The sequence below is a fragment of the Peromyscus californicus genome, unplaced genomic scaffold, assembly GCF_007827085.1.
Source record: "Peromyscus californicus insignis strain IS unplaced genomic scaffold, ASM782708v3 Scaffold_5__1_contigs__length_169319896, whole genome shotgun sequence".
Classification (NCBI taxonomy): Eukaryota; Metazoa; Chordata; class Mammalia; order Rodentia; family Cricetidae; genus Peromyscus; species Peromyscus californicus.
In genome coordinates, this window is record NW_026294573.1 from 88,796,781 (window position 1) to 88,819,407 (window position 22,627).

General features: G+C 44.8%; 1 protein-coding gene across 2 annotated transcripts; it reads left to right on the forward strand.

The window, feature by feature from the left end:
- Positions 1 to 1,369: 1,369 nt before the first annotated feature.
- Ptgr1 (prostaglandin reductase 1) lies at positions 1,370 to 22,599 on the forward strand. Of its 2 annotated transcripts, XM_052718063.1 has the most exons (10): positions 1,370 to 1,477; positions 4,309 to 4,424; positions 6,639 to 6,684; positions 7,604 to 7,660; positions 10,456 to 10,623; positions 13,052 to 13,169; positions 15,461 to 15,616; positions 18,082 to 18,190; positions 20,238 to 20,356; positions 21,470 to 22,599. In XM_052718063.1, the coding sequence occupies exons 2-10, from the start codon at positions 4,319 to 4,321 to the stop codon at positions 21,578 to 21,580; spliced, it is 990 nt and encodes a 329-aa protein (XP_052574023.1). In that variant the 5' UTR covers positions 1,370 to 1,477; positions 4,309 to 4,318; the 3' UTR covers positions 21,581 to 22,599. The 2 variants fall into 2 exon arrangements, with proteins under 2 accessions (XP_052574023.1, XP_052574024.1); XM_052718064.1 differs by lacking the exons at positions 20,238 to 20,356; positions 21,470 to 22,599 and adding an exon at positions 18,474 to 20,218.
- The last annotated feature ends 28 nt before the right edge of the window (positions 22,600 to 22,627 follow it).

The following is a 22,627-nucleotide window of genomic DNA, read 5'->3' on the forward strand; positions in this document are numbered from 1 at the left end:
AGATGACTGGGACATTAAATCAGAAAAAAGGGACACAATATCCCCTTTAGAAAGACCCTGAGGCTGGGGACTGCTCATCGCAGAGTGCATGCTTAACATGGGTGAGGCTGGGGTTTAATCCTCAGCAGAAATGAACATGGGAGTGAAGAAATAAAATGAGTCTCATTTGGTCAGAAATAGGGAAATCCTTTCTGTGTATTTCTGAATGGTCACAGAAAAGGAGTAAAAAACAGCCACTCACAGTTGTGAATGCGAAGAGGAGGCCGCAGAGGAGAAGACGACAAGGTTAAAACATTTCTGTGTGCTTTCTTTCTATCACATGGCTTACAGAGACTTGACCAAGGTTGGTGATTCGTAAACAAATACCGTGTGGGTTGCCAGCCAAGAGCTCAAATGATACTGAGATCCAGCACTCCCTGTGCCACATGCTGGTACTAATGTGAGACACAAAGATGGGAAATGAGAGGGACAAGAGGAGGGGAAAAGCTGGCCACTCAAACATCTGGCTGGTCCTACTGGGGATCAGAAACGTCAACATGAAATGTTGAGACTGCCTATGGAGATGCCGGGTGTTCCATCTCAGACAAGGCTGTTTAAAGAATGGTTGTGACTTTGAGTTCTAAAGAAGGCCTGAGCACCCCCTTCTGCCCTAACACTGAGCAATGTCCCTCAGGAAGCCTCCTTAAGATTTCATTTATGAAGGACTGTCTTTAGGAGAAAGAAAACCAGCTCTCACACACACACACCCCCACACACCCCACCCTGCGCGCCAATCTTTAAGCTTAGGTGTAAATTACATTCTTTGAGCAATGCGACTTAGGGATGGTGAAGCCACCCAAGGGCATAGTTTTCTACAGGTCTCACGTCAATCTAAAGCAGGTGTCAAACCTCACCTCTAATAAACTAGCTGACTTGCTCCCCTGATTCCCCGGAAGCCTTCTGCCCTCGTCAAGGATGGGACTTCACATGAAGGAGGTCCTGAGCTGGGAACTCCTTAGGTGGCTGGCAGCAAGCGGTGTAAGCTGCCATAACTATGTTGTAACTTATTATTTACAAAATATACTCTTAGATGTCATGGCTGCTGGCCTTCTTTGTTAAGGCTTCAGAGAAGCTAGCACCTGCCTCTCCCAGGGACATGACATCAGCAGCAGTTAGCTTAACTAACGCGGGCCAGAGGTGGCAGGATTTTGCCTGAATTAACTGGGTAATTTCTTGATTTCTTTGGTTCTGATCTTGCAAACATAAATCGGGTTCTTCAGTAAAAAATATTTTTATTATTTAGAACACAGCGAGATGCCTACACGCACACAAACCCCTCCCACTGTCCCTCCCCTGCTGTGCTGTGACCCTCTGTAGATCCAAGGCTGCTCCTCCCTCGAGAAGTCCGGCCCTCTCCGACCGCCCAGCCAAAGTCGAGTCTGGCGCTCAGTTGAGGATTCACCGCGGCCTCCCAGGGAAGGAGTTTCTGCGAGCTTCTGTAAGTAGATACTCTGCTGTTTTTGGTCCCTCTCCCTTTTCTCTTCCCTCCCCCGACTAGTTCTTTCTCCCCGCTGAGCATCTAGAGCCTCCTTGAGCAAGTGAGCGCTGGCGGTCCTCCCTCTCCCACCCCACCGGTGCGCAATGATCCCTGGGTTCTGCACTCAGGAAGTTAGGGAGCCCAGGATCGCCTCCCGGTCCCTGCAGGTTCTTGGAGAGACTGAGACCTAGGAGATGGGCAAAGTCTGCCGGCAGTCCGATCGTACGTACATGCCGCGGAACTTCCAGCACCTTGGAAAGTCTGGGCTAGGATTTTGCAGGATTGCTAAACTGAAGCTGGTAAAGCAGGGGATTCGCGCATGTGCAGTACGAAGCCAGGCGAGCTGGCCAGGGCTTGCACCAAGGCGCTGTACTAGAACCCTTTTCAAAGGTGTCCTTCTAGACTTGTGGCAAGTTCAGAAGGACCAGGCGCTGCCTTTTTGAAAATAGAGACGGAATATGCAGTCTTGAAACAAAACGGAAATCCTCCTGTGAGATGGTTCTGCGGGTGAAGGTGAGTGCCAGCCAAGTCCTACAACCCGAGTTCCATACCTGGAACCCTCAGGTGGAAGGCGCGAACCCACTCCTGAAGGTGGTCTTCCGGCATGCGCCCTCACCCACACACCTGCATCATGCACACACAAAATAATGGTAACAATAAACTAGACTGAAGCTGAGCTTGGTGGAGCGTGCCTGTTGTCCCAGCGTGTGGGATCAAGACAACGGAGGGTTCCGAAACAGCCTCTGCAACATGATGATGAGTTCAAGGCCAACCTGGGCTACACAGCCAAGCCCTGTGTCAGAAAAACAACAAATTGAACTCGGAAATATGGGGTAGAATGATCGTTATCAGAGGTTGTAATCGGAGGCTTTTCTCTGTCCCGCCCCGGTCCGCAGCTGCTTCTAAATAATCACTTAAAGGCTTATAGTAATTATAAATGCTCGGCCCAGAAAGACATCCCACAGCAAGAGGCTGAGAAAGGTTGGAAGTGTTGGTCAAAGGGCACGACAGGAGTGTGACTCTTGGCAACAATTATTAATTCAAAACAAGCAGGTTTCAAATGTCTCACCGTAAAATGGTAGGTGAAGAAGATGATGGGTGTGTTAAGCACTCTACATTGCATACACTGTGTCCTATCAATATAAGCTGTTATCTGTCAGTTAAAAACCTTACTGGGGGTGGGGGGTGGGGGGGAGGGGTTGGAGAGATGACTCAGCAGTTAAGAGCACTTGTACTCACAGAACTCTGGGTTTCGATTATCAGCACCACATGATGGCACATGTGAGGATCGGATAGCAAGATCACTAAGTGGTATTGATTGTTTTTGCTCTTTTGGGGGGCCTGTCCCCCAGTTCCCAAATAAATCACACAGGGAGGCTTACTCTTAATTATAAATGCCTGGCCTTAGCTTGACTTGTTGTTATGTGAACCCATGAGAGCCTGTTAAAAGATCACAAGAATTTATTAAGGTATAAAATGGGGATAATAGGTTCACTGATACCGAATAAGGAAGAGTCTGCCATTCATCCAGCCGTCATTGTCCTCTGTTCTGCCCAGGGGCAATGGGAACCAACCATCCTGCTCCACCCCCCTAAGAGAGAGCAGGACCCCTATTCCTCTGTTCTTAGGGCTTTGTACCCCTAAGCCATTGGCTGAAAGGAACGAATTCCCACAACAGCTTGTTGCTAGCCAGCTTTTCTTAACTTTAAATTATCCCATCTATCTTTGGCCTTGGGGCTTTTATCTTCCTCTAATCCTGCATACCTTTTCTTTCCTTCTTACTCTGTGTCTGGCTGTGTGGCTGGCCCCTGAAGTCTCCCTCCTTCCTCTCTTTTTCCTTCTTCTTCCTTCCAGATTTCTCCTTTTATTTCTTCTCTCTGCCTGCCAATCCCGCCTTTCCCTTCTCCTGCCTTGCTGTTCAGCTCTTTATTAGACCATCAGGTGTTTTAGACAGGCACAGTAACACAGCTTCACAGAGTTAAACAAATGCAACATAAACAAAAGTAACACGCCTTAAAATAATATTCGACCACAACTAAGGCCAGCCTGGGCTTCAAGAACCCCTGTCTAAAGCAGAGACAAGTAGATGGGAAGACCTGGGCTTTGGATTCGCTGGCTCACTGCCCTCCTGTCAGGCTCTTTCCAAGAGTGAGAGGGACACAGTGAACAAACTTGTCAGCCTTGCGTGCTTATCTGGAGAATTCACTGAGGTCCACAAGATGATGTGTAGTTCTGTGCCACAAACCTTTTAAAGCACAGAGCCGTTTCGATTATTTGTTCGTTTTGCCTGGAGGCAAGTTTAAACAAAATAGTTTCCATATCGGAGCCAAACCCAGAGAAAATGAGATGGAGCAGCGGCGCCCCCCAGTGGCTATGAGGTCCATGCATCTGTAGGGGAAAAAAGGCATGGACTTTGGTCCCTGTATTTGAGGCATTTCCTAGAGATTCACTGAAGGAGATCGAGAAACTGCTGGACTTTGCACGCCCATTAGTTGTTTAATGTCCTAGAGAAACTCCAGTTTGGCCCGGACAGAATTTGTCAGTCTGCATCTTTGCCTTGAGAATTTGTTTTAGCCTGTTTCCACATCGGTACACCTGAAGTGATTGATAACAACGACTCTTACAGAAAAGTCATGGGACTAAAATGAGATCAGATATATGAAGTGCCTAGCATAATCCCAAAAAGTTCTAAATGGATGTGATAAAATGATAATAGGGTTGTGTTTTCTGGCCTCAGTGCTATGCCTAGGGGTTATAAGATGGTCATTGACCACATGTTTACCATGTTCTAGGTACATCAGGATGGTGCAGGCCAAGAGCTGGACCCTGAAGAAGCACTTTGAAGGCTTCCCTACTGACAGTAACTTCGAGTTGAGGACTACTGAACTCCCGCCCTTAAAAGATGGAGGTAATGCAGAGCTGGCAGAGGCCGTATCAGCTAGCTTCTGCCATCTAGTGGAAAACCCCGACTTTGACTTCAGATGTTTTCTTTATTGGTTTACAGTTCTGAGTGTTAGCCGTTTAGGTTGGTCTAAGCTGAGTGGTTCCTTGTAGGTCTCACCTGGGCTAAATGGTTAGTTACTTTAGGATAAAGTCTCATTCACCTGCCTAATGATAGAAGGCTTTCTGCCTGGTCCAGGCTGCAGTTCTCCGCTTTGTGAACAGCCAGATTGGGTTCTTTTCTTGCAGTGGTCTTGTGAATGTAGAACCTGGGTCTTGTGGATGTAGAACAGCCTGGGTTGGTGAGCTCCAGTGTTCAAGGACTCTTCAAGCCTCTACTTACATGGCTTTTCTTTTTTTTTTTTTTTTTTGGATTTTTCGAGACAGGGTTTCTCTGTGTAGCTTTGCGCCTCTCCTGGAACTCACTTGGTAGCCCAGGCTGGCCTCGAACTCACAGAGATCCTCCTGGCTCTGCCTCCCGAGTGCTGGGATTAAAGGCGTGCGCCACCACCGCCCGGCTTACATGGCTTTTCTTAAAATCCCATGGGTCAAGGCAAGTTGTCCAGATTCAGTGGCTGGCAAATCTATTTCTTTTTCTTTTTTTGCTGCCACCTCTTTCTCCTCTTCCTCATGATTTCAGGCAACCACTGGGCTTCATCCTCAACCCATGGAAGCAGATGTCTTGATTGAAAGAGTGGCCAGGAGGCCAGCACACAGTGGTGGGAGGGGTTTGTGACCATTTTGCAATCTGCTACATAAACCTTTTTAGTTTTTTTTTTCTATGCAGTTTTAATGTCATCGTGGGTCCCCCTCCCCAGTGTGTTTGATGAAGCTCATGTGTGGGTACCTTATCCACGGCTTTGACAGAGGAGGAAGTCTCCTCTGTCCTGGCAAGCCTGTGATGATGGTGTGATAAGCATTTCTCAGCAGCTGTGCCCAGAGCCCAGCCTAGGAGCCGTGTCTGAAGGGTGTTACAGTGAGTAAGCTTCTGAGACCAGGCTGCAGTCACTTCCCACGACAGAGTCACTGACTGAGTTTAACTGGCAGTGGCCAAAACTTGGATTCAAAGTTCCAGAAAGTACACAGTTGAAGGTCGCTTTAGCAAAATGCATCTTCTTTTGTATTGATTGATAGTATTTTACTAACTTGCTGTCCTGGTTAGTTTGTGTTGAGCAGGTGGTCTGTGGGAGCTCGTTTTCAGGTTCCTCATGGCTTTACCCAGCAGGTCTGCATAGAGAAGATGATTAGGACCACGGGCCTGAGTGCAGGTGTCTGAGATGGTCTGCACTTGGCTGTGCTGGCGGGGGGGGGGGGGGGGGGGGGGGGGGGGGGGGTGTCTTTTGCTCCACCCCTTGGTGTCTCTATAAATACCCTAGGGCAGAGACAGTCAGGGCCCCTTGGAATAGGTTCCAGGCCCTCTCGAGGCTCTCCTGTGTTTTCTGTTCATCTCCACAATCTAAATCCTTCTATCTAATATTTCCTGCTGCTCGCACTCAAGAAAACTCTGGGGAACCGTGGGGTTGGTGGGTAAACGCCCTGCAGTGGTCCTGGGTTATATAAGGAAGCAGCCTGAATAGTGACAGTAAGCCAGGAAGCAGAGTTCCTTCATGGCCTGTGCTTCAATTCCTGCCTCCAGGTTCCTTCCTGGAGCTCCTGCCCCGATGTCCCTTTATAGTAGACTCTGATTGGGGCAGGTGAGCTGAAGTACACCTTTCCTCCCCAAGTTGGTTTTGGCCATGATCTTTATGACAGCAGTAGGAAGCTAAGACATCACGTGAACACTGTATTATGCCACCGTAAGTTACTTAACTTGACCTTAAATAGGATGGGACAGTAGTTGAAAACATCAAACGAATTGATCCACTTAAAATAGTACTTAAAATAGTACAGTACATATCGTCGTCGTCATCATCATCATCATCATCATCAACTGGGCCGGGCCAAATGTGAAAGCCCTTCTTATCTTCAGTGGGGAGCTGGAAGTGAAGCTCATGGTAAGGGAGTTTCCCCTGCATGCACAAGGCTCTGGAATCTATCCACAGCACAGTAAAATTAATCCTGCATAGCACAGAGGAGAGGTGGCCCCTACGCGGAAAGACTAGGCCTCTTTATTCAGAATGCCAGAATATTGCAGCTGTCAGAGCCTGGGTCGCTAACTGCATCTGGATGCTTTATTTTGTAGAGGTCCTGCTGGAAGCCCTTTTCCTCTCCGTGGATCCTTACATGAGGTACGGTCTCCTTCCTCAGTTTTTCCTGTTGTTCGTTGGTCCATCAGTTGAAGCACCGTGGCTCATCTTTTAGGATAGGCCATGATTACAACGGCAGCCTTTCCCCTGCGTCTTCCTGTATTGTAGCCGGGATGAGATTCAAGGGTGCTCATCTTCTGTAGGCAGAGGCCCGCTGTGCACAGTTTACCCTTCATTGCTCAGTGCTCTCCAGGAGAGACGGGGAAAGGAGGCGGGAGCTAGCCCCCGACTTGTCCATTTCCTACTGCAACAGTTGAGCAGAAGGAGCCAAGACTTAAGCCAGCGCCTCTTGCCTTCTCTTTGCCAGTATGTTTTTATTGTGTGGTTCATAGTTGACTCAAACATATGACTCAAAACACTGGAGGGCAGAGAGGGGGTAAATGCCTTTCAATGGTGCTTCAGCAAACTGTTAACCTAGGTAAGTAATACAGGCATCACATAGTATTTTTCCCCTAGCTGAATAGCGAAGAGTCAACTCTTGGTTGAAACCTACCATTTAAAGATGTTAACTAGCAATTGGGCATGGTAGCTTATACCCTGAGAAGCTAATGCAGGAAGACCACAAGTTCAAAACCAGTCATAGAAAGAGCCTGCTAAACAAAACAAAATGGTAATTAGCATCCTTTGGGGGGTGGTTAGTGTTGGGGTAACAGATACCAGCCAGGCCCATGTTGTATTTTGAATATTGTAGGCAGAAACTCACCTCCAGTTGAACAGAGTGGTAAGATTCTCGAATTCATTCATAGAATGCGTATTTTGGGGTCACACTGTGTCTCAACTGGTTGTGCTGCCCTGGTATGGTGGGTGTTGTCTTGTCCCAGCATTTTGCCATTGATATCAAGATATTTTCCTCCATATAGTCTTGCACACTATGAATCTGGTTTGTTTTGTTTTTTTTCAGAGTTGCATCAAAAAGACTGAAAGAGGGTGATAGGATGATGGGTGAGCAAGTGGCCAGGTCAGTGTTTACACCCGCCCTGGCGTTTGGGTAAATGTCCTCCAGCTCCTGCCGGGTCTGTCTGTCTGTTGTCCTACAGCTTCTTCTCCAGTCTATGTGGTTCACTAGGAAACAACTGGGGAAGGCCGGCCCGCCCCCTTCTTAACCGAGAGGGATGGAAGGATGATGTGGCTGTGACCGAATATCTTAAAGAAATGACTAAAGGGGAGGATTGGCTCGTTTGGGTTCATTGTTTCATAGGACTCAGCATGTGGCCCTTGTCTCTGCTGATTCCGAGCCTGCGGTGAGAAGGACCATGGCAGGAGGAGCCTCTAGGAGAGTCTCCTTGCCTCTTGGCAGACACAGGGTGTGGTGGTGGTGGTGGTGGTGGTGGTGGTATCGAGCTGGGCTAGCTGATGGCTGGTTTTGTTTTTCTTTGCCCCACCCCACTCCCCATCTATGTATCCCTGGCTGCCTTGAAACTCAGTCTGTAGACCAGACTGGCCTTGAACTCCTGCCTCTGCCTCCCGAGTGCTGGGATTAAGGCGTGCACCACTACAGCCCGGCTTTCTTTGCTCTTTTATTCCCCTCCTGGCACACATCCTGCCAGGGGTAAGCACGGACTAATCTGCGCTTCTCAAGCAGTCTAGTTGACAACATTCACTATCGTGGATGTAGGATTGTCGTTTTAGCCTCTCTGCCATCCTGACTTTTAATGATGTAAATAGAGCTTTATATATTTAATTCACGATTATTGTAAAATACAAATAAATTGAAATCTGAAAATGGAAAGTCCCCCCCCCCCCCAGTCGGTTGTTAGTGTATTATTTCAAAACCTGGTAAGTACAGACTTCTACTTTGAATAAGATTATATGCCTGCCAGCAAATTGGCTTTTCTCAGTAAATCTACACTGTTTGTTGTCAGTGCGTAAATATACCATCTATATTTTTTAAAAGCTATAGATTATTCCATTACATTCTTCCATTTAATTAAATCTGCTACTGATAACAGCTATTTTCAAAGTTTTTTACTTTTTGTAGAAATTCTACAAAAGTAATTCTTCATGAAGTTTGTGTGTGTGTGTGTGTGTGTGTGTGTGTGTGTGTGTGTGTGTGTATGTGTGTGCACACATGTGCCTGCTGTTTCAAAAACAATAACAATAATTAGTTAAAATGTAATTTACATTAGGAATGATATTGTCAAAAAAAAAACTACTGATGGAGTAATCAAATTTAACAATTTGAAGTTATACAGTTTCCAAAGGAATCTTTTTTTTTTTTTCAATGTTTTCCTTCGAGACAGGGTTTCTCTGTGTAGCCCTGGAACTCAGCTCTGTAGACCAGGCTAGTCTCAAACTCATAGAGATCCACCTGCCTCTGTCTCCTAAGTGCTAGGATTAAAGGAGTGTGGCACCCTGTCCAGATCTAAAGGATTCTTAATAACACAAAAAATATAAATTATATATAAACTAATCTAATGTTGAGGGAGAATTAGGTTGCAAAACATTACTTTAGTTATGTAAGTATACATTATATGTTTTAAATCTATCATTAAGATTACCTTGAAACATAACAAAATATTAGCTGTTATCTTCATGTCGTAGGATTATAGTTGATATTTTTGTTTGATTTTTTTTAAAGCATTAAAAATTTTGCCTAAAATTGTGGTGCTTGTGACCCAACTCAGGGCTACATGCATGCCAGGCAGGAACTGTACTCCTGAGCTAAGTTTTCAGTCTAATATTTTCATTTTATTTAAATTTTCTGAAGTAAATGTGATCTATAGCTAGCTTGTGGGGAAGGCAGTCAAGAAGTAAGGTATGGGAGCCGGATGGTGGTGGCGCACGCCTTTAATCCCAGCACTCGGGAGGCAGAGGCAGGTGGATCTCTGTGAGTTCGAGGCCAGCCTGGTCTCCAAAGCGAGTTCCAGGAAAGGCGCAAAGCTACACAGAGAAACCCTGTGTCGAAAAACCAAAAAAAAAAAAAAAAAAAAAGTAAGGGATGGGAGAGAGGAGCTGCAAGAAACCCGTCGATGAGGCAGAAAAGAGGCGGCTTAGAGAGGAAAGAAAGAAGGCCAGGAGAAAGAAGCCAGTGTCCTGGGAACCGCCAGGCAGAGTAGAGAAGTCGGATAGTGAGTGGGAATAGCCCGACAAGTTGAGTTCCATCCCTAGAACCTATGACGGACAGAGACCGGACTCTGAACAGTTGTCCTCTGACCTCCACACCTGTACCATGACACCTGTGTTCTTCTCCTTACAATGAATAATAAGTAAATAAAATTCAAAGTTGAAAAAAAAATAGCCACTATGTTTTTCAATCAGAAGGTTGTAACCTCAGTGGACTGGTGAAGGTGGAGAGCATGTTGTTCTGGTTTATCATGTGAATGGAAAATGAGGAAATTTGGCTATAAAATTGAGACGATGGAGGGGGAAAATGAGATTATAAAATGGCCGAGTTGTGCTTTCTTACAGCTGAGAGAAAGGATGACAGAGAAGGAAATTGTTAACAATGCAAGAGAAAAGAGGACTTAGGAGACAGGGTGGGGGGGTCTATAGAGGATAGAGGCACCTGGAGCCGGAGGACAGAGGACGCTTGCTAAAAAGAAGGGAAGTGGGCCGGGACAGGGATTGGTGCTGGACCAGTTGAGACTCTTCTCTGATGGCTCCCACATGGCTAAGAATTAAGGAGAGATTCCTCAGAGTGTCAGTCATGGACTGTTTAGCTCAGTGCCCTCTTGTGAACATTCCCTACAAAGCATCCTGACCCCCAAGAATAGGAAAAGATATCACATGTCTTACTGTACTTTTATCTTTCAGGGTTGTGGAAAGTAAAAACCCAGCCTTCCCCACAGGAACCATAGTAGTGGCGTTACTAGGCTGGACATCACATTCCATTTCTGACGGGAAAGGACTGAGAAAACTGCCTGCAGGGTGGCCAGACAAGTTACCACTGTCTTTGGCTTTGGGAACAGTTGGCATGCCAGGGTAAGTGTCATGGGTATGTTTTGTTTGTCAGAATGTCTAACATTATAACTTAACCAGTAGGAGAGACTTAAGGCACAAAGGCTGATTAGAGAAAAGTGTTAGGAATAAGAAAGGAGGAGCTCAAACTGAGAAGACTCTGTTAAGTGGATGAATAAAGAGAATGTCATATATAAAAGAATACTATGTAACCTTTAAAAAGAAGGAAACCTTGGCATTTATGATAACATAGACGAACTCGGAGGACATTAAGTGAAGTAAGTCAGGTACAGAAAGACAAATTCCACATGATCTCATTTTCATCTTGTGTCAGCTTCTATTTATGTGAGAAATACCTGAGAGCAACAACATCAGGTGAGGAATCTTTTCTTCTGGACCATGGTTTCAGTTCATTTGCACATTTGTTTTAAGCCTGGGGCAAGGTGGACAATCATGGTATAAGGAGAATGATGGGGCAGAATTGTCTATCTGATGGCATCCAGGAAGAAGAGAAAGACAAGAAGGAGCCAAAGATGAGATGTATCTTGCTAGAGCTTTGTCCTCAGTGACCCACTTCCTCTGACTAGTTCCCATCTCCTAATAATGCCATCATAGTATGAATCCATCATGGGATTAATGCATGATTACATCAGAGCTCTCATGGTTTAATCACTTTGCCAAAACTCCATCTCTGAACACTGCTCCATTGGAAACCAAGCCTTTGGCAGAAGAGCCTTGGGGAGGAGTCAGCTCATCTCCAAACTGCGGCATAAGTGAGATCTAGAAAGTTGAACCAATAGATGCTGAGAGTATAGTGATGGGGATTGAGAGACATGTTGGTCCAAAGACACAAATTTTATTTATTTTTATGTGGGGAGTGTAACTCAAGACAAGGTTTCTCTATGTAGCCCTGGCTGTCCTAGAGCTCACTCTGTAGACCAGGCTGGCTTCGAATTCACAGAAATCTGCCTGCCTCTGCTTCCTGAGTGCTGGGATTAAAGGCATGCACCACCACCTGGCATCTTCTTACTTTTAAAAAAAATTTATTTGGACAGGAGACATATGTTCAAGGAATCTGTCTTACAGCAGGATGAGTGTAGTTTACAACAATAAATAAGGTTGGAAATTACTGTGAAGACAGATTTGAAGTGTACTGACCACAGAAATGATAACTATGTGAAGAAACATGTATGTTAATTAGCTTAATTTAGATATTCTACTGTATATGTATATTTAAAACATGCTACATACTATGCATATGTGTTTTTATATATCTACATTTATGCAGTTCCTCCTTGTCAGTTAAAGCTAAGCCAGTATTATTCTTGAGGCTAAATGAAAGAAGGAGAAGTTGGGTCGAAGATGCCTCACTTCTTAAATGCTCCATCACCTCTCAGTGTTGCCAAGGTGGGAAATCATTTTGTAGCACACAGGAGACATGGGAGTCCCAACTGTCTTCTGTGATCCCACCTACTCAGAGAGTTGAGGCAGGAGGATCATGTGTTGAAGGCCAGCTTGAGATATAGCTAGACCCTATCTTTACAAAATGTCAAGCCAGGCCTGGTTGCGCATGCCTTTAATCCCAGCACTTGGGAGGCAGAAGCAGGTGGATCTTTGTGAGTTCAAAGCCAGCCTGGTCTACAAAGTGAGTTCCAGGAAAGGCTCCAAAACTACACAGAGAAACCCTGTCTCGAAAAACTAAAAAAAAAAAAAAAAAAAAAAAAAAAAAGTCTGAGATAGGTAGATGGTGTTGTATCTGTCTTTTGAAAAATACTAAATTAAGGGGGTGTTAGGTGCAGCATGCATCTTTTGATGACAGGATGCTCTGGAAAGTAAACCACGAGTAGATTTCTTCATAGTTTTGCAAACTAAACTTACACAAACCGAGATAGCTCCAGTGTCCTTAGATGATGTCATCTTACACAGTGTCACTGTACATTCCGTCTGCCACTGGCCAACACGCTGTTCGGCAGCTCATGACAGTATGTGGGTCCTCAGAAAAAGGATGTCTCTGCCTAACAACTCTCAGGGCTCCAACCATAGGAAGAAGCTGAATAGGCTAAAATTGTGCCAATATTTCTTAATCAGGCAGCCTTGACTTTACCATGCATCTGTCAGAAATTTTTGCAGGTGGCTTAATACATATGAATTTCATTGGCTTTAAATCAAGGATGCAATTTTTTTTTTCTTCTGCTGAACTTATTTTTATCTCATCCCCTTGTTTTGACTTTGTATTTTGGGGCTTCAGTTAATTACAGTGGATTTTCATATCAAGTCAAATTTAAAACTCAGGGCTAATACAAGAGCAATGCTGGTAGTGGGGGATAACTATTTATTGGTCTTGATTGGCCTTATGCTGCCCTCCTCTTCAAAGTCTAACTTTTCCATGGCTCCTCTCCATGGGGAGAGGACAGACTGAATCTATTCCCACATCCTTATGTTCTTTCCTTAGCCTCACTGCCTACTTTGGCCTGCTTGACATCTGTGGCGTGAAGGGTGGAGAAACAGTGATGGTCAACGCAGCAGCAGGAGCAGTGGGCTCTGTTGTGGGGCAGATAGCCAAGCTCAAGGTCAGTGTCGTCCTCTAGCCATCCCTCTGCAAGACCCACAGCGTGTACTGGGAATGCAGCAGTGAATACAGAGGACCTTCTGGACTCAAGGGGTGTACAATCAACTTGCTGGGGCTTGTTCAGAAGTTAGAAGTTGAGAAAGGGGAGAATGAGGAAAAGAGAACAGCGAAGATGAGCTGACTACTAGTGTTGACTGAGAACACTGCAGACAGCAAGTCAGGCGTGGGCCCATATATATATAAATATATATAATATGTTTCATTATTACATATAAACATATGTGTGTGTGTGTGTTTTGTTTTGTTTTTTACTACACATTCTCTTGCTCAGTTTAATTGCCTTCCTTCATGATTATTCCGGGAATACAAAGAGGGACTTCAGGTCAGCCAAACCAGGAGTCATCACCCACATGGCTCTACTGTAAAGGCTGTTGCACCAGAAAGAAATGAGCAGTCAGCTTAGGGTGGTGGGGGTGGTTATTGTTTGGGAACTAGCCCCGGAAACAGAAATATAAGCAGAGTGTAGGCTCCTGTTTGGGCAGCTCTCTGCTCAAGGGATCCAGTTTGACGGTGAGTGTGCAGGAGAGTGGGCAGCTAGACCTGGTCAGGATTTGTTTTCTCATAGTGGGGTTGTTCTCAGGTGACCTAGCTGGGTGATGTAGCTTTGCCAAAGGCTTCTGTAAGGACTTAGGACATGTCCTCATGGGGCAAGATAAGTGGAATAGAGTTGAATGTAGGGTTATACCCAATAGCCAAGGGCTGGCCCCTATTTCTAATAGGAGTTTGAACACAAATGAGGTTGTGGAAAATATTTAGGTAAGTAAGTACATAAGTGGGTAAAGAAGCTGAATCTTTTTTTTTTTTTTTTTTTTTTTTTTTTTTTTTTTTTTGGTTTTTCGAGACAGGGTTTCTCTGTGTAGCTTTGCGCCTTTCCTGGAACTCGCTTTGGAGACCAGGCTGGCCTCGAACTCACAGAGATCCGCCTGGCTCTGCCTCCCGAGTGCTGGGATTAAAGGCGTGCGCCACCACCGCCCGGCAAGAAGCTGAATCTTATAAACAGTGTTTCAGCTTTTCTCATGTTAACTTTATAACCAACGAGTTACATTTGTTTTCCAACATCATTCTAGCATTCCAGGATTCAAGAAATAGTGGCATACTATAGATTTATACATTTGGAATTGAGAGTAGCTTTTGGGGTATGACTGATAATTGAACCCAGGGTCTAGTACATGCTGAGCACAGGTCCTACCACTGAGATTTACCCCAATCCCTGATTTAAAGAGAATTTTGCCTCTATCTTTACACATGAGTTTGATTTGTAGTTTTGTTTTTTCTCTTTCTAAACTCAGAAGGTTTAGCTATATTTAGCATAGACTAGATTTACAAAATTAGTTAGAAGTATTTCTAATATTTAAATTGCAAGTGTTTTATTAAAAATATGGAGGGCTATAGAGATGACTCGGTGGGTAATGGGCCTTGCTATACCTACCTGATGACCTGAGTGCAATCTCTGATATAAAGGTGCAAGGAGAAAGGGAGAACCAACCCCACAAAGTTGTCTTCTGACCTCCACATATGTGCTGTTGCATGCATGTACCCATACTCACATATCATGAGTGCATACACATGATTAATAATAAATATAGAATTTTAAAAATACCCGAGAGAGGGAAAATGATGTTTTAAAGCAGCATTGCACTGTGCTGAAGAGATAGCTCAGCAGTTACAAACACTGCTGCTCTTCCAGGGGACCCAAGTTCAGTTCTCAGCACCCACATGGCTCACAATCAACTGTATATCCAGATCTAGAGGATCTGATGCCCTCTTCTGGCCTTCCTACACACCTGCATATGTGTGTAGGAAGGGGGGTCCTGACCTCATCAATGGATCAACCTATTGATAGATTCATTTGATGGTTTGATGGCATTGTTGGTAAATGCAAGAGCTTAGGTGGAAGAAGTAGGTCATTGGAATTGTCTTTGAAAGTTGTTCTAGATTCTTCTTGTCTGTCTCTGTCTCTCTTTCTTCTGGCTGCCATAGTTGAGTGGCTTCCTAATGTCCTACCCTTCTGCTGTGATAAACATAATATACATTCCAGAAACACAGAGCCAAGAGACTACGGAGTAAAGCGTCTGAAACTGTGAGCAGTTGTTTTCTCAGGTGTCTGGTCATAGTGTGGAAACGTTGGTTAGCACACGGTGTGTGCTTGAGCAACCTGCTGTAGAAAACTGGGAAAGTGGAATTGGGCCATGCTTCTGCTTCACTAATGGTCTACACTTTTTCCCCACTTAGGGCTGCAAAGTTGTTGGTGCAGCAGGGTCCGATGAAAAGGTTGCCTATCTTAAGAAGCTCGGATTCGATGCTGCCTTTAACTACAAGACAGTAAAGTCTTTGGCAGAAGCTTTGAAAACGGCCTCTCCTGATGGCTATGATTGCTATTTTGACAATGTAAGTACAACCTGAGCTTACCTGACTTACCAATAGTGTATTACATAAAGGAACATGTTTCTAAAGTTTCCATCTAGAATAAATGAATCAAGTATACTCTTTAGGGGGGAAAAGATTTGTTAAGATGCACAGACCAGGCATTCATTCATTTAAACTGCATAGCCAGATATGGTAGCTATGCCTATAATCCCAACATTCATGATACTGAGGCAGGAGGAGAGCAGGCTCAAGGCAAGTCTGGGCTTCCTAGTGAGACCATGCCCCCCATATCAACCACTGAATAAATAAATAAATAAATAAATAAACCAACAGTTGGCTTTTAGGCTAAGGTTGTAAATCAGTAATAGGGCTTGTTGCCTACCACGTACACAGCCCTGTGTCCAAACCCAGCACTGCAGAAGAAAGGGAGTTAGCATTCAGATCTTAACCACTTTTAGTACCAAACTGTCTGTATGACCACAGTTGTTGAATATGTATCATTCTCCAAAGAAACATCAATCATCAGTTACCTCCTTGTTTTTTTCCCCACTCAAAAATGTGTTCTTTTGTTCCTGGCTTCTTTCACTTAGCAAAATGATTCCAGATCCATCCATGTTGGAGTAGGTATTAGTACTTCATTCTTTTTTATGAGCGAATGATATTTCATTGAATGGATATACCACATTTTCTATCTATTCATCAGTTGATAGGTGTCTGTGATTTCTTTACACTTTTTGGTCATTGTGTGTAATGCTACTATGAACATTCACAAACAAATTTTTGTTTGACTTTGTTTTCATTTCTCTTGGATATTCATGTATGAGTAGAATTGCTAGGTCATATGGAAACTTCATGTTTACATTTTGAGGAATTGCCAAAGTATTTTTGCAAAGTGACTGCACTGTCGTATATTCCTACCAGTGGCCTCAAAGGGTTAGAATTTTTCCGTAGCCTTAATGCCACCTGTAATGACTGGTTTCTTATGTCCATCTTAACCTGTTTGAAGTGATTTCAGTCTGGTTTTGACAGTTCCTTGTGACAGATGACACTAAAGATTGCTGATGGACATATGTGTATCATGTTTGGGGAAATGTGTCCAGAACTTTGGCCTAGCTTTCAACTGGGTTATCTGAGTTCTTTATGTATGAGTACACGTTTCTTCATTGCAGTTCATTTTCATTATTTGCAGTAGTTGTGTTCTGTAAAGTCTCCAGGAACACCGAACTATGGCTCCTAGGAGAAATGTCTACACGTGACCATGCCTCATGTGGATTATAATCTTTAATCCTAAAACCCCCCTCCTTTTTTGTAGCATGTTTATTTTACAAAAGAGAAATGAGGTTCAGAAGTGTTATCCTAAGCTGAAGTGTTAAGTAACTTGCCCTTACACCCACAAGGTCGACATCCATTCTCTACTCCCTCTGCGAAGACCCCAGGCTCCACTGTCGCCATCCTTTGGCTATCTCTGTGTGACAGGAAGGCAGAGCATCACCTTGCTCATTCAGTCTCTGATGAGACTGCCTGTGTCTGCAAATGACCTGGGACCCATTTTGAAGGCACAGACGAGTCTTAGCAAGGAATATGGTTCGTAAATATGAGTTCCTGTGAGAATGAAGATTGACTGTATATGGTTTTCAGAATTTTTCTCCAGCTCTGTGAGCTGTCTTCATTCTCCAAATGGTATCCTCAGAATTGCAGATGTTTCAATTACTTCCTTGGTTGGTTGGGCATTTACTGTGCTGTCTAAGGATGCTGCCTTCTTGGGGTCACTGATACTTGCTCCTTGCCTCTGCTAAGAGTTTAGATGTTAGTTCTGACACTCCTGTCTGTGTTACATATTCAGTAGTCTGAGTGTATAGTCCTGGAGAGCCACTTCTGAACTTTACCATGTGGATGTGCAGTTCTGCACCAGTGGTTAAGGCTTTCCCCCTTGTCAACTGTCTTGGCATTCATTCATGTGGAAAACCAGTTGATGGTAAATGTAAGGTTCCCTGTGGATTCAGTTTGGCTCCGCTGACCTGTATTTCTATTTTCATGTTGTTTTAACTGAGTTTTGCAGTGTATTTTGAAATTTGAAAGTGTAAGTCCTGTAGCTTTGTTCTTCAAATGCCTTTTGAGTATTTATATACCTTTAGATTATAGGACAGTGAGACTATTGGGCTATGGAGAACATTATGGTATTTAATACACTAGCTTTGTGCTATATAAAGTATGTTCCTAAGGTCAAATGAAAATGTTCCTTTTTTCAAACCATTTCACATAACCCATGCTGGCCTCAGACTCACTATGTAGCTGAGAATAACCTCAAAGTTTGGATCCTCCTGCCTCCACCTCCTGGAAATGTCCATTTTTGATATGTATTTTAGCTACAATCATTACAACTGCTGTCCTGATTTAGTCAATTTTGTTGATTCTCCTAAGTGGATTTTTAAAATGATTTAAAGTGTTTTGCGTTTTGGCTGTTTGTTTTTTGACTGTCTACTTAGGTAGGTGGAGAGTTTTCAAACACCGTTATAGCGCAGATGAAGACCTTTGGGAGAATTGCCATCTGCGGAGCGATCTCTCAGTACAACCGCACTGGTGCATGTCCCCCAGGTATTCTGCTCCTGCACGTAGGAGGGCTGGACAAAGATTCACAGATACGGGACGGGGCGGGAGTAGCTGTCACATCTTCACAGGTGTGGGCTGACCTCCTAGAGCAGCAAGACATCTGCGTCTGATGAGGGAGGCCTGACAGTCTCCCTGACCACCCGCCCACCCACCCGCCTGCCACACACACTCTTTGATCGGCCTCTTCTATTTCTCTTGTGCTCTCCATCTCTCTCTTCTTCTCTTTCTTGTACTGAAATCCCTCCCTCCCTCTCCTTTATCCTCCCAGAGCCCTATAGTCCTTGCTTCTGGGCTGTGAGGGATCTTGGGCAAGCCTCTGCTACAAGATGAATGGCTGACACAAAATCAAGCTCGGTGCTTCGACTCCTCACATAAGGTCCTTCTCTGGTATCAGAATGACAGATTGATTTGAGGCCCCCAAGGAGAAAGAAGAAGAAAAAGGGATCTTTGTGCCTCTAATCAGGGTAGGGGTAACCACAGGCCAAATGGTTACTTCTTCAGTTCTGGGCTTGGCTAGTGTGGATAAAATCCCATAGCACTGATTAACAGCAGAACTGCCTGGAAACAGTGGAGCTTAGAGCAGGTGGGACCTCGGAAGGACTGATCAGATTCCCTCCTGAGTTATGGAAAATCAAAACACTATCTTCTCCAGCCAGGAAATTCCAGAATACCTTGGCAATCTCATTGATAGGGACAACCCTCCTCCCGCCCCCATCTTCTTTTGCAACTGATGCTAAGGTAGAATCATGGGAAATCATCTGTCTGCCCACCAAAGAGAGTGTCAGGATACATTTTCTTAACCATCGTCTAAATAGGTACAACCAAATATTTCTGGACATAGTAATTTGATCTAATGTTTTTAGCAACTAGTCTTTGGAATTTCTGCTACTTAGATAGCTCTTAGTGATGGCAGCTGACCTTGTCTGTTTTCATCAGATAGGAGTCTGCTTTGCTTCTGAGGCCCAGAGATCTTAGCACATTCCAGTATCACTATAGCTAGAGATAAGTCAGTAAGTACTTCCACCAACTTATAACCATATTTGCTTTGTTGAACTCAAAAAAGAAACCAGTGTTCCTGTCAGGATGCTCAGCAACAGTATTTCAGCCTCTTTCAAGATGAAGAAGCGAAGGTTCCTGTGTGTGGGTGGTGTGTGTGTGTGGGTGTGTGTGAAGGTCAGAGGTCAACCTTAGGGAGCTTCGCAATTGCTCTCCATTTTATTTTTTGAGACTGTTGTCTCTCACGGAAGCTGGAACTTATCAGTTCATCTAAATGGCTGGCCAATGAGTTCAAGGGATCCTTCTGCCTAGAGTTACAGATTCGAATTGCTGTGCTTGGGATCTGAGCTCATGTTCTTATGCCTGCAAAAGAAAAGGCAAGCACTTTTCTGACTGAGCCGTTTCCCTAGCCCAGGTTGAACCTTTAACTCAAAAGGAAATAAGGTTGCTATGGGCCATTTGAAGAAGCGCCATGCTGCAGAGGTGGTCTGAGCATGGACTTCGTTATAACTTAATGTATCTATTCTGGGTGGGGCCCGTCCCAGCGTTTACATATGTCACTCATCATGTGCCAGTTTCTATTGGTTCTAGACAAGGCTCCATTTCCCTGACTATAAATGGTACTTTCTTCAAAGTAGTGAGTGGAGACTTCAGCCTTCAGTGACACCCATTGTCCAAGATGCCGAAGATGCATTGCTTCTGTTCTTCCGGCCCTGCTATTCCGTATGCACGCTTCAGCTGACTCCTGGAGAGAGTGCGACTCCAACCCTGCATCATGCTTTCAGCTGCTGGCTCCCAGGCAACCAGTGCTGCCTTCCCCTCGCTGCTCTCTTTTTCTCTCACCGAGTCTGGGGTTTGGGGCGTGGATGGCTTTGGGGCCATTATTCTCCCTGGCACAGTTAGTGGTGGTCGGCAACAGCCCTGTGGACCAGAAAGGAGTGGAGGAAACAGAATGGGGGAGCGTCTTGGAGAACCATGACAGTGTGTCTCACTGTGTCCCTGGACCCTGCCCCACAAATGAATCATCCTTTTCCAGGCCCACCCCCAGAAGTCGTTATTTACCAGCAACTCCGCATGGAGGGGTTCATCGTTACTCGCTGGGAAGGAGATGTCCGCCTGAAGGCTCTGACAGACTTGATGAATTGGGTCTCAGAGGTAAGGGGACTCAGCCACTCCCGCTGCCCACCAGCTCCCACAGGCTTTTGCAACTCACAACCGGAAGTCCTTCAGTTCTTCCCTTTCCTGCTGCATTGTTTCCCCTTGTCTGCTGGATCAGTGTTTTCAGAAATAAATATTCTTTCCTCATCTTAGAAAAGAAAACAAATTTCTTTAAATTTCTTGCTTGGGGGTTGGGGGTGAAGGCAGTGACGAAACCAGTGAGTCACTGTGTATCCCAGGCTAATCTCAAACTCAGTGATATTCTTGTCTCGGCATCCTGAATGCTGAAGTTACAGACACGCACCTTTGTGTCCATAGCTCTGAATTTCATTGCTATCCAAACCCATTCATTTCATAACAAAATACCTAGAGCTAGTGTTATCTATATTTACACATATAGTTTGTTTGTTTCTTTGTTTTTTGCTTGTTTTTTCTTGATTCAGGGTTTCCCTGTGTAACAGCTCTGGCTGTCCTGGAACTTCCTTTGTAGACCAGGCTGGCCTTGAACTCACAGAGATCCTCCTTTGATATCTAGGATATCAAAGGCATATGCCACCACCACCCAGCTCTTTCTTTCCTTCTTTCTCTTCCCTTCCTTCCTTCCTTCCTTCCTTCCTTCCTTCCTTCCTTCCTTCCTTCCTTCCTTCCTTTTGTTCTAAGTAACTGGTGACACACAGAACTTCTTGGTTAGAAGGGAGAACAAGGTGTAAGTTCCTGGGTATTTACATGTCTTGAACAGGCCCCACCTCTTGCGGTCTTACTTCCGGTGTAGTGTTTCCTGTCATTTGACTACTAGATGTGACGAAAGCAGCATCCGTTGAAGGGGCACCTTCCTCACCCACTCTTCTGAGATCATCGCACTGTTGAACTTGTCTGTTCAGCGGACTTAGGAATGGCACAGTTGTTGCCGGATGGTTACCATTTTTCCTGTTATTACACTGTAATTGTGATGCATGCGCTCGGTCCGTAGATCCTGTTATCCACGGATAAGAGGGCCTACATCCCAGACTTTCAAGGTTCTCACGGTGGACCTGATAAATCTGTTGCTGGGATGAGAAGAGAATGTCATTTGGAAAAGGAAATCAACCTGTAATTGTTGCTTCACTGCAGGGTAAAATCCAGTATCACGAATATGTCCTTGAAGGATTTGAAAAGATGCCAGCAGCCTTCATGGGAATGCTGAGAGGAGAGAATCTGGGGAAGGCGATAGTGAGAGCATGAAAAGAAATGGCACGCGCATCGTCACTGAGGATCAGATTCTTTAACGTTTGATACAAACGTGTACTGTCTTATATCAGAAATAACTGCAAGGGGTTTGGCCTATCTAATAAAATGTACATGTGATTTTCTTTTTAAATGTGTGATAGAGAATGAAAATCTGACAAACAGCAGCAGGTCTGTTTCTGCCTGCTTCAGCTCCTCCAAGCTGACTGTAAGAAATAACGGCTTTGGTGTCTGTTCTAATGTCTTTTCTCTTTCTGTAATGAAAGCAATTTAGAGGAGGGAAGGGTTTGCTTGCTTACACTTTCTGGTCACAGTCAGTCACTGTGAGAAACTAGGGGAGAAACTTGTAGGCAGGCCTGCTTTGGATTCTATTAGCGTGGCCTCTCACCAGGGAACTCGCAGCCACGGACATCCAGCACAGACTGTGGTGGAACACTGCTTGCTAGCTAGCTCAGGCAGGCTGGTGCTCTGCCAGCTTTCTCTTATAGTCCGAGATTGCCTGCCTAGGGAATGGCACCTCCCACAGTGGGCTTAGCCTCCTACATCAATTAGTAATAAAACAGTCCTCCACAGACCTGGCCACAGGCCAGTCGGACTGAAGCGGTTCTTCATTGGAGGCTCTGTACTCAGGCGATTTCTGAGTCGTGCTGAGATGAAAGTTAAAGCTAGCTCTGACAGTGTCTGAAGCTCAGAGTGACCTGACTCCGTGCAGAAGCTGGTGCATTTGGAGGCATGAGGTTTCCACTCCAACTGCTTACAATGATACTAGGAGAAAAACAAAACGAATCCACCACACAGTGCTGGTGTCTGGAGGTCCCAGTGCCAGCCTACACTGGTATGCTATGTGGTAAGGCTAATGCCACACAACAAGTCAAGGAATCTGCCATTCGCAACAGCTGGAACTGAGGCGTGTTAGACAGGGTGAGAGACAAACTTTGTATTGTACACTGGTGCTTTTTGAATCCTGAACATTCTGGAAAAATTTGCTGATGAATACAATTAAAAACTAAAATTGCTCGCTTTTGTGCCTTTTCTATCTCCCTC

What these genes read in the sequence shown, in the direction of transcription:
- Ptgr1 (XM_052718063.1), top strand. Translation starts at nt 4,319, where the DNA reads ATGGTGCAGGCCAAGAGCTGGACCCTGAAGAAGCACTTTGAAGGCTTC. An exon ending in TCCGTGGATCCTTACATGAG is followed by an intron (nt 6,685 to 7,603) that starts GTACGGTCTCCT and finishes GTTTTTTTTCAG; the next exon opens with AGTTGCATCAAAAAGACTGA. An exon ending in ATGATTGCTATTTTGACAAT is followed by an intron (nt 15,617 to 18,081) that starts GTAAGTACAACC and finishes CTGTCTACTTAG; the next exon opens with GTAGGTGGAGAGTTTTCAAA.